A 12,437-nucleotide genomic window follows, 5' to 3' on the forward strand; every position below is an offset into this window, starting at 1 on the left:
ATTGGTATGCATTTTTCTACGCAATTATATATAGATCTTGTTTTACGATATCATTTCTATCGACTCGAACACTATCGATATCGACTTATAATGATTAATTTTGATTGTTTGGATTAATAAAGTATATATTTCGACAATTGTTATGTTCCTACATCCTATTTTTAAATATTCGATATTTTTCTATAATAGATCGAAGAAATGCAAAATCTCAAGTAGCCATTGGTCAACGGATTTCGCTACTTTTTTTGAAAGTGGACTACCGCGCATACTACCGCGCGCAGCAGATGCGCAGCAGAGGCAACGCAGTGGCAACGGCAGGGGGCGCAGGGGAAAGGTAGAGGAAACGCCATTTTCTGTCAGCTGTATATGTTCCAACGTCTACGTCATTCCGTTTAATCCAGGTAATTAAAAAATAGTTTACACCTTCCTGTTTATATCAAACATAGCTACACATACAAGATTTTCATACATGAGTGTTTTCAAAACGAAATATTGAAAAGTTCGATAGATATATGTGAAAATATAACATCGATATATCTCGGCGTCCCGCCAATTTCACCAATGTTACTTAACAATATTTCTTCTAATTTCCAGCTTTTTTCACGGTATCGATAATTACTACCTTCTCTAATGATGCTCTAATTAATTATTTTCATAATTATGTATTCAAAGATCGCGTATTTCGTGTTAAATTTGACTTTTATCACATAACACACATACAGGCATATAGAATAAGTGTAGGCTGCTCGTACACATACACTCATATATTTGATTTTCTTTATTATACTAATGTAATCTTTTTTTTTCCTTTTTTAGGTACCGAGCATTAGGAGGGTCCAGCAGGAATACATATACTCCGTCTAACAATTGTGTTTACTCTTTTTTATCTTCATATTCATCGAGGTAAGCGTTATTCTTTTTTTTAAACCATACAGAAATGTATACAAAGAGTGAGAACGAAAGTAGAGACAGAGAGAGAGAAGAGGGTGAGAGAGAGAGAATAAGAAAACAAAAGATTCGATCTACGGGCAATAACGAATGTGTACGTATATTCCAGGAATTTCTGAAGTGAGAACAGAAGAAACGAAGACAGCCGAAAACAAAACGAAGACAGCCGAACGTTCGACATGAAGGACGCGGTTACGCATTCATTCCAGATCGTTCCTTCAACGAGCTAACAATAAGATCTAACGACGTGACGTATTAAACTATTATATATATATATATAACGTTATCGATTTTTATTAACAATTTTTACTGATATTAAATACTTTATATGTAATTTTATACAAGTAGTGAGATAAAGGCAATTAATATTGCTTGAATTTATATTGATTCTTTATGATAAAATATCTTTAAAAGTGTGCAATGCCTTCAGGAATGATTCACAGGATATATTGTTCTATAATCTTTTTAGTATGTTTCAGCTTTTCAGAGTTTTATTTAATTTTATTTTATTCATCGTCATCCTAAGGGTAGGATACCCATCCTGCAGTCATCAATGAAGACTAAAAGTAAGTATATTTTCCTTTAAACGTTTCTATGTAACTTTAATGGTTTTTTATTATAACGATGATATTAATTGTTCTTTTTCTTTTCTGTTTCAGAACATCATTGCAATCGAGCGCGTAGGCAATGAGGTACTCGTGTGTTGCATCGTAAAAATAAAATACAAAAGAATCGGAAAATAAAGTCAGTGTTGATCGTCGCATGTTAAAGTTTCGTTTGCTCGGTTAAGAAACTCCGTAAGTTTCTTTTATTCGGTTTAAACGTGTGCTCATCGTCATCCTAAGGGTAGGATACCCATCGTGCATTCATCAATGAAGAATAAACGTAAGTCAATTTTATATTAAACACTTTCTCAATAATTATAATAATTTTTTCTTACAACAATGATATTCATAATTTTGTTTTTATTTCTGTTTTAGATCGTCATGGGAATATTGCAGTGTTGGAAGTGTTTGTGAATTGTGTTTGTGAAAGTGTTTCAAGTGTTCGTTCATTGCATCGTGCGCGAAGCAATATACGGGAGTGTTGTATCGTTTAAATAAATTAAAATCACGGATTAGAAGCACGTTCGTTCGTTAATTTCAATTCCGTCGCGTTCGCGAACTATTTTGAAATATATATATTAAATTAACTGCGACCAAGGCAGTAATTGCATTAGAGTTTGTTCGAGTAAAGTTGTATTTTTATCTTTAAACAGTCGCACAGACTGTTCGCGTATTAGAATCAGTGCATCAATGAAGATTTTTCTATTTTAATTGACTGTGTGCAAAGCAGTCTTTGAATTAGTTGTGTAGAATCAGTGATCGGGCGTAAAACAAATTAAAATCAAACGCGAATTAGAATCAGTGTTGTTCGCCGTATAATAAAATTTCGGTTTCGCGATAAGAAACTCATCTATAGTTTCTTATTTTCGTTTATACCGCGTTTTTAGATTCACGCGAGGTGCATCGCCATGGTGCAATGAATTTCATCCCATTGGAATGCATTGTAAGTATCTATTTTATTTACATTTTATTCGATTTTATTTTATATGATTTTGATTATATTGCAATAACTTATCATTTTGTTCTATTTTATTTTACAGATATGACGACGGACTTTCTACCTTATCAAAGATGTGGGATGGATTCTTCGATGGATCTTCGATGGATCTTCGATGGATCTTCGATGGATCTTCGATGGATCTTCGATGGATCTTCGATGGATCTTCGATGGATCTTTGGTGGATCTTCGATGGATCTTCGATACTCGCATTCTACAATACTTGCTGCGAAGTAGGAGTGTTTTGGAGCCATCGTAGAACTTCTTATGCCGTGAGTTAAAATTTAAAGTCCCTCCGGTGCTCAATCATGTCGAGGATGAAAGGTCCTAATCGGCACGAGTTACTGGTTGTAATTATTTAAATAAATTAGTGACGAGCACATGAGTAATTCCTTTCTAGGAGTTACTCATGAAAATTGTATATTATATTGTATATTGTATTGTATATTTATATTAGTTCAGGATAGGTTTTCTTGTCTCACCGGTTAAATTCATTTAATTAATAATGCAATTAATAAATGCACTTTCTTTTTATTACGTGTTTTGTTCGTGGTTAGTAGTGGTGAAATCGAGCATTTATTTACTCGTTTTTCCAGAAAAGCATGTAATAAATGTCTTACATGCATTGCTTCGTACTTAGTTTAGCTAATCGCGATTAATTGTAATATATCGATACTTCGATATTATAAATAAATGAGCAAGAAGACAAACTCATTCGCGACGGATAGACTAGCAGTTAAGTGGTGGCTCAAAGCCCAGTTCTTTTATTAGAACAGCCAACTTAATGAAAGGAGTCGTCCGAGGTTTTTAAATATATTAAAATATATTAAAAGATATTGAAAGATATTAAAAGTTAATATTTATCAAATAAATTGTAGAGTCCTTAGCCGCTTAGATAAATTTCTATAAAAATGTATTTATGTCTATGTATATATGTGTTTTAATCATATTTTTTAGATCAGGATTTTCAGCTTCTAATATACTAATCTCCCGTTTCTCCCCCCTATACTTTCTGCGTTCTCATCTATGCGTGTGCCCAGGTGCTACTCGTATGGGTGAGAAACGGTTAGTATAGGTTTAGTTTTAAGTTTTTCCCCCTATTGGCGGCTGTCATTGTGCTAGTGATTGCACGTTGTACGTTGCACCTGTGTGTGCGTTTAGGTGTGTGCATTGTACATCGTTTCGCGACACGTAATACCGCGCTAATTATTTTTTTAAGTTATTGAATAAAAATAACTTGTAGAGTCACGTGTACGATACGAACTTTTTTTTTTTAACAATCGTTTTGCATAGTAGAGTTACCGCATTTATTTGTGGAAACTTTGATATACTCGTATATTACTAGTATGCATATATACTAGTGTATACTTGTATTTTTGTTGCAGTTTTTTATGCAATAATCACTAGCCTTGGCAGACGATTACAGCATTGGTACGTACTCCCATAAGTTTAGAAAAACGCGTTTGAACTAGGGTGTCGGAGGTGCCCCGGGGCATGCTCTCTAGTTTAGGCTTTTGCACCCTGGTGGTATGTGAGAGAATCGTGGAGTGGGTGGGTGGGTACGTATGTGTATTTGCTCTTTTTAAATACGGGTAATCGGCAGGCAGGTAGCATACTTGTTTGAGCGAATGTGAAAATTTTAATTTTAAGTAGGTAGGTCCCAGGAAAGGCACTAGGCTTACTTTCACTCCGGAGTGGAAATTTCGCCTCCTGGTTTATACAGAATTGTTGCAAAATTTTATCATCTCATTCTATTATGCTTGTTTTGTAAATTTATTTTGTGACTCTTCTGTAATCTTGAGTATGTATCATAATTTATAGAGGCATTTGCAACCACTTGGAAGATTCATTTCTTTTTCGATTCTATCTGGAACGAGATAGAGTCGAATCAAATTGGCAAAGCCTTTGATGAATTTGATACTTAGTTTTAAGTATTATGAGATTAGCACTTCGCACAATAGCGATTTTCTTTTATAATGAAAAATATTTGATATAGTTCAATATAACAAATGAATGAAATGAAAATATTGCAAGAAAATGCATTACATTTGTTGCATTATTAATTTCAATTGAATTTTGTTATTTGATATTAAAAGTGCGACGTGTTATTAGGTCATCGAGGGAAATTATCTGCTTGGACGTTAGATTAAATGTGCTCGTGTAATATTATGCAATGAACTCTAAGTTCATCCATGGTTATACGAGCTTGAATATAATTAACATTAAATATAAATTAATTTTTTCATAATTCCATATTAGAATCATAAACGAAATAAAAGTTAATTTGCAAAAAAAGATATGAGATATCTTATCTTTCTTGCACGTTGAAAATGTCCAATGCAGTTTTCAGGGAAGAAGAAAGAAGAGGCTAAATGCCGAAGAGGCCCCCACTTAAATGTGGCTGAAGAGGGCAACTACATAGACTATTCAGTTATTTTCAAAGGTTCAACAAATAGTTAGAACTTTTCGAGAATAGCTCTCTAGTCATATTTTATATTTTATTATGTTACATTCTTGCTCGTCATTAATTTGTAGTTGTAATTGGAGATGATGGACCATTCCATCTCCTTGGGACACCAAATTTGTGTCTCTATCGTCTAAAAGATGCATATGTGTTTAGTTAGAGTCAGAAATATTACAATTTTTGTATTATTCAATTTTAAAGCTTAAATAACGTTCGGTAAATATTACAGTAATTTCTCTTTTCTTGTTTCGTCTTTAAAATTTTTTATTGTGATCGTATTTTATTAAATTTGCAATTTTTCTTTTCTATATAATGCATTTTAAAAGACTTTCATAATAATTAATAGATATTATTTTTTTTAGTAACGTAGTATTTTTACTTTTCTTATTTCTTTATATATTTTTATTTATTTTATGTAAATGTAAAATCACGCGTTTAAATTTAATTTCATTGCAACGGTAAATAGAGATTTGATAAAAATAAATAATGAATTTAATTGAAAAGTGCATCTGCGAATTGGACGATTCATATGTTAGGCTATTGTATCACTTGATTGAATGATTAATATAGTTTTCTTCTTGTTACAGGTGATCATCGTTGGATTTATCAACAAACCTCCGAGATTTATTTCTATTTGAACACCTTGTATTACTACTTTTTAAAATATATTTATAAATGCATTTCTGAAGGCACACACACATGTTTATACACTAAAAATTAATAAATTGAATTATTTAAAATTCTATTACAATATAACTATACTATCATTTATATTATCTAATAATATATCATATACTATCATATGCTATCAAATAATACTATATTATTTGATATTATATGACGTGAGAAGTGAACTTGTGAGCTTTTATGTAGTTCTGCATTCTTTGACACTGACAAGTATATGCAAATCAAATTACAATGCTTATATTTTTATTAAGTGAAATATTTATGGAAAAAGAAATATCAAATATTCATACAAAATATATTTATCTTATAATTAAGAATAAAAAATAAGAAATATATACTATGAGTACTTAAAAATTATTATCTAATAATAATTAAATACATATTACAAATAATGTAACAAGAAGATATTTTTTTAATTTTTCATTTTTAGAAATTGCAAATAAATCGTTTCTTTTGTGGTCTGTTTTCATTATCGTCATCGTTTCTGCTATTAGCCTGAGTTCTTTTTTTTGCTCTTATTTGTTCGGTGTTATCACGTTCTTCGTCCTCAGATGTTAGGTAATCTTGTTTAAAACGTGTATCAGCAACAGGACCTGTTCCCGTTTCGCGAAATCGAACTGATGATAGACCACTAAATAAAAAGAAAATATTTATATTTATACATATACAATATGTCGTTTTAATAAAGAATCAAAACGTACTTCTCTTTACGATAAAGTTCATAATAGCCACAGCTATTATTTAGTTGAGCAAGTTTAACTAAAAATTTTTCATCGTGACTAATCACAATAAGTTGGAAATTCTTTTGATATCGAGATCTCGACTTTACAATCCTAAGAAGATAAGAAAAATTATAGTTTTATGCATTCATATTTACATTTGCTATTATAAAAAATAAAATACTACGTACATATTAAGAGCATTTGCTAAACTATTTGCATTTTCTTCATCTAGATTTGTAGTTGGCTCATCAAGTGCAAGAATTCCACAATCTTTGCAAAAAGTTTCAGCTAATGCGAGTCTTATGATGATTGATGCTAAAACCTAAAATATTTGTTCATATAATAATACTCTTAATATAAAACATAAATTTATTATTTTACATAAAATTATTTACTTTTTGGCCTGCACTACACCGTCCTCGCATATCCATTTCCCTTCCGTTCTTTGTTTGAACTAATTTATAATTGTAAGATCTACGTGCAGCAGATCCTGTACCTATTGTATCATTTGTACGGATTTCTATAGAAGTTGTATCATTACCGATGTATATAGCATTCCAAAGAGTCTTAATTATTTTATTTACACTCTCCATACGTTCTTTGTGATATTTCATCAATGCAGCATCTAATACCTTGCAGTATTTTCTTAAATCTGCAATTACTTCATTTTGTATCTAAATAATATTGTTCATAATAAGTACAAATATTAATTCTTTACATAGAGAAAGAAAATGCATTAAAACAAATATGTGATTGTGATTACCGTTAAGTCAATACATTTATCCATGTAATTTTTACGAGCTAATCTATAGCGCTCATTTTTAAGTTCATCATTATATTGCAACAATAGATTTTGTAATTCTTCTTGCTTTCCTATAGCTACATTTTTCTATAAAATTATTTTGTAAATCTCTAATTAAAAATGATATTTTTCATGAAATTATTTATTTGTAATATTTTACCTTTTGTGACAAAATTTGTTCGCGATTTTGAAACTTTTTCCAATTTTCCGTCATTTCTTTGCGATTCATATTTTCGATCTTTTCATTCAAGCTTTGATACTGTTGCTGTAATTCTTCTGCAGTAAATTGAAGTTTCCTCAATGTAAGATTATCACTCAAATCTCTTTTACGCGTTTCTTGATGATTAATAGCATCTTTCAAATCTTTTATCTGTGTTTCTAACTTTTGTTTCTTAATAGTATTTTCGCTCATTTTTTCTTTAAATTCTTGTATTTCAAGTTCTAATTTCGCTACAGTATCAGGAATATTGCAATTATCGAAAGCATTAACTTCATTCTGAATGTTATTCAATTCAAATAATTGTCTTTCTCCTTCTGTGATTGTTGTTCTATCTATCTTTTCTTTTTCCTCATTTTCTTTCTAAATGTAAAGTAAAAATTAAATATAATTGTATATATATATATATATACACATATATATATATTATATGTAAAAGCAAATGTAAATATATACTTTTAATTGATTCAATTGAGAAACAGCTGTTTTTAAATTATTGTCTGCAGTCAAAAAATGATCTCGTAATTTTTGCACTGATTCTTTTAACATAGTTTGTCGTGAATTTAAATCCTCTTTTTTACTTTCAAGACTTTCCAAATTTTTCATATTTGATTCTATTTTCATTTGTTGTTCATATAACATGTTTCGCTTATCACAAGCATGCTGATATTTTTCTTTATATGTATTTAATTCTGACTGTAAATGTTGTATTTGATTGCGAGAATCTTTTAAAGAAACTTTTAATGAATTTCGACGAGCCTGTGCTTCGGAGACAGTTCTAGTGCTTTTAGCTTCTGAATAAGATATGATATACGTATAATAAGTATAAGTATAATAATATTATAGTTTTTCTAAACTAATTTGATATCATACCTGTTTTAGACATGAGATTTTCAATATTACGTAGTTTTTCCTTAAGATTATTTGTCTCATCTATTAATCGATCCCAAAGCATAATATCTTCAAATAAATTTTTCGATTTATTCAAAAAATCTTCAGGAATAGCTTTCAACTTTTCTTTTTCTAATATATTTGTTTGGCATTGTTTTATTTCTTCCTTTGTACTTTGTAAACTATCTCTGATTTTTTACATTAGAATAATTTAATAAAGTATCATTTAATTAAAAATTTGATACTTAATAAAATAAAAAAATAAATTAAATAAATTGATACAACTTACTCTAACAGAGGTAATTCAGCTTCTTCTAGTAGACTTATCTTCTCAATAATTGGTTTCAATTGTAACATACTATCATATTTATTTTGTTGCGCTTTCAATTCAGTTTCGCAACGTTTAAGAATTACTGGCTGATTTTCGATTTCTTCTTCCATTTCTTTGATTAAAGTATCAATATTATATGATTTATCAAAATTTCTATGGCACAAAGGACAACAAGGATCTTGTTTTTTGAATTGTTTCATGTATTCTTTATAAGCGGTATTTTGATACGCATGCATCCCTCTTTTATCTTGGAGATCTTTTACTCTTTTCGATTGTAACAATAATGTTTCATCAAAATCTTTATAATAACAAATAGAAGATACTTTCTGTTTATTAGCTAAAAAAAAGAATTGCAACTGTGAGTAATAAACAATTGAATGTATAATTATATGCACGTATAGATTTGTCTATTGTTTATAACAATACTAACAATCTAATTCTGAAATTTTCTTTTCAAGTTCTTCTTTATTACATTTCAATGTTGTTTTTAAACTTATTAATTTCTGTTGTTCTGTTTGTATATCACAAGTTATTGTTTTTATACGATCCATCTAAAAAAATTAATATTATTAATACTTTATCATATCACCATTCAATAATGAGAGATATTAACGATAGATATAATAAATAGAATAGATTCAAATCATACTAATTTTTCTTGTGCAGGAACCAATTTATCTTTTAGCTTGGTATGAGGTAACTTGTCAGTTTCAAGCAACATTTTAATTGCATCTTCATGTTTCTTTTTAAAACTCTGTATTTCTTCTTCTTTTGCTTTCAGTGTTGATTTGTGTAATGATATTTCAGCTTGTAATGTAGCATGTTTGTGTAAAACTTCTATCTCTTCGTCTAAAGTATTTATCTCAGCTTCCATTGCATCTCTTGAAGAAATTTCTGTATTTATTTGCTTATTGAGTGAAGAAACATCACAAGATTTGGAAAGATCTTGAATTGTTTTATTCACAAGTGCAACATTTTCTTTTAAAGAATTTAATTTATTGGCAGAAGCTCCAATCTAAAAATAAATAAGATGATATTTACACACACACACACACACACACACATTTTTCTTAATATTTCTTATTACATTTCCAGTAAATCGACAGATACTAACCATAGAAATTTCATTTTGAATACTTTCTACTTGATTTTTTATTTCATTAACTTCATTATTCTTAATATTTATCTCTGATTCTATCTTCGAACGTTCAGAACGTAATACATCAACTTCTTTCTGAAGTTCTTCCTCTGCCATATTTCGTTTTTGCTTTTTAACTTCTGCTGCTTGCTTGAGATTTTCTACCTTGTCTTCAAGTTTTTTAACAAGGATTCCTATTTTTTCAAATAAATAATTTATTGTTATTATAAATATTGCATTATATGCGTATAATAAAAGTGTCATACCAGTATTAGATGAATCTGTATCAATTACTGTTTTAATATCCCATTTGGATAACATATCATTAAGTATTTTATTACGATGAGCAATTTTTTCCTCCTGATCTTGCAGTTTTTGTTTTAATGTACCAATAGAAATTTTTTTCTCCGTCACTGCATTTGTTATCTTTGTTTCATTTGATGAAATTCGTTGCAATGTTTCTTCTGCCTAGATAATTAATATTTATTTAAATAACATTAATGTGATCAACAACAGATGAAATTAAATTGATTAGAGTTTTTATATGAAATGATAATAAAATGTTTATGTATATACTTCTGTTATTTCAGCAGCTTTCTCTGATAAAATGCTATCATATAGTTCTAATTGACTAGATAATTCTCTCATGGTTCCTTTAAATAGCTGTATATTTTCTTGCAATGATTCTATTTGTTTCTTGTTTATATCATATTCGAATTTCTTTTTATCTATATTGAAATTAATTTTTATTATTATTAAAAAATTTACAATACTTAAGGAGGCAGTTGTTGTCCTTGCAATTGTATCAACAAAGTGCAAAGGGCTAAGTTACATATTTTCAAGATATATCATACCTCTTTCATCTATTAATGTTTTATATTTTGAATCCATTTTTTCAAATTCCTGAATTTTTCCAATTATAGTCTCAAGTTCTTTATCGATTGTAGTTATTTCATTCGTGGCCTCTTCTAATCTGTCTCTAGTGTTTTGACGTTTTTTCTCTTTGTCTTCTACTTCATTAACAACATTTTTGAATGAATCTTTTTCTATTTTCAATACGCGTATATCTTGTTCTAAGTTTTTAATACATTTTAAATAATTCTCAAGCGCTTTGTTGAATCTGACGCTTTCAAATATCTCATCAAACTTTTCCTTTAATTTCTTTCCATCGTCCAATGGCCAACTAAATTCTTCTTGATGACAAAATATCACATAATTCAAGATCGATTTGGAAACACCCATTGCAGTTACTACTTCAGTATTAATATCAATACATCGGTTTGTTATCGAAACTGCCTACATTAGAAAAATATAAAAGATACAAATAAAATAATAGAATATATATAACGACAAATGTGTTTTAGAGATTTGAATAATTATTTACTTTGGCTGCTCCCTTTTCTTTTCTACTTAGCGTATTGTCTACCGTTTTGAATTTGGATCCTGAACTATTACGCATACATTCAATCACCCTACTTATCGTGTAAGTATTTCCATTAGCGCTTACAAATTCAGCTTTAACACAACCTTTCACCTATCATATAAATAATATTATTATTCATTATTATAATATTTCTCCTGGTATAAAAGAAAACTAGTAAAAATAACAATGGTTATTAAATAATTACATACTAAACGAAATTCTAATGAACTTTTATCATGAATAAATGATTTTCCTCTATCAGAACCTGGTGGAAAATCGCCAGTTGTGGCAAATTTTAATGCTTCTATCAAAGTTGTTTTTCCAGTACCATTTGGTCCAAGAATAAGTGTCAAAGGACGACCAAAACGTATTCTTGCTTGATCTTGATCGTCAAAATTTCGAACACCACAAATAGATAGTTGACGTATTCGAGACATTTTAGATTTTCTCAATTCAAATAAACAATATATTTATTATCAAATCTTTCAAAATTAATGTTCCATTCATTGAAATCTACATTAATATATATTAGATTATGATAATACTTTTCTGATATAGATAATATACCAACTTCGATTTTAATATAATATTTTTATATATAGATTTTTTAATTTTCAATAAATTTAAACGATTATTTATACGATTCTTTCAATAAATTTAAATGGTTATTCCAATTCTAGTCCAGGTTTATCATTTCTCTTTTAGTTAGTACTCGTACATTTGAAAAAGTAATTCATTCAAACAAATAGACCAAAATTCCCTACTTCTGATTGGAGGAATTTAAATTATTTTAGACTATCATTGATTAAATTTGAACGAATTAGATTACTTTTATTATTTTGATTTGAAAATTTCATGTAATCATATGGAGATATTTTATTAATTTTCTAGAAGTAATATGCATGTATGTATCAAATTGTTAAAAATAAACGAATCTCATTGGTCGTGACAGAAATTACGTGCGCATGCGTCTAATCTAATAACTTGCAATCCGATTGGTCGAATTTTTAAAAGTTCCCCTAGATGAATATATATCATTATTTAAAATGAATATAAAACAATTGTGCAATTAATAAAAATAAAACTATTAATGCTAATTAATAAATAGATAGATATGCCAACAAAAAACAAATCTATTAATTATTAATTAACTGAATATAGAATATTAGGAATGTTATTGAGATTGATATTATGAATAAATTTAGTTTAAAT

General features: G+C 28.8%; 1 protein-coding gene across 3 annotated transcripts; it reads right to left on the minus strand.

Moving 5' to 3' along the window:
• Window positions 1-6,097: 6,097 nt before the first annotated feature.
• Window positions 6,098-11,749, minus strand: LOC122514704 (DNA repair protein RAD50). 3 transcript variants are annotated; one of them, XM_043631678.1, is made up of 17 exons: window positions 11,435-11,749; window positions 11,187-11,336; window positions 10,657-11,098; window positions 10,379-10,530; window positions 10,069-10,270; window positions 9,779-9,996; window positions 9,314-9,679; window positions 9,095-9,215; window positions 8,623-9,001; window positions 8,316-8,521; window positions 7,899-8,236; window positions 7,386-7,805; window positions 7,187-7,312; window positions 6,819-7,097; window positions 6,612-6,745; window positions 6,403-6,534; window positions 6,098-6,332 (listed from the first exon to the last, which is right to left on the minus strand). In XM_043631678.1, exons 1-17 carry the CDS (start codon window positions 11,660-11,662, stop codon window positions 6,128-6,130), a joined length of 4,098 nt encoding a protein of 1,365 aa, XP_043487613.1. In that variant the 5' UTR covers window positions 11,663-11,749; the 3' UTR covers window positions 6,098-6,127. The 3 variants fall into 3 exon arrangements, with proteins under 3 accessions (XP_043487613.1, XP_043487615.1, XP_043487614.1); XM_043631680.1 differs by having other exon boundaries at window positions 11,491-11,562; XM_043631679.1 differs by having other exon boundaries at window positions 11,431-11,487.
• Window positions 11,750-12,437: the final 688 nt, after the last annotated feature.

This window comes from Polistes fuscatus, unplaced genomic scaffold (assembly GCF_010416935.1).
Source record: "Polistes fuscatus isolate 324 unplaced genomic scaffold, CU_Pfus_HIC Scaffold15, whole genome shotgun sequence".
In the NCBI taxonomy this organism is placed as follows: domain Eukaryota; kingdom Metazoa; phylum Arthropoda; class Insecta; order Hymenoptera; family Vespidae; genus Polistes; species Polistes fuscatus.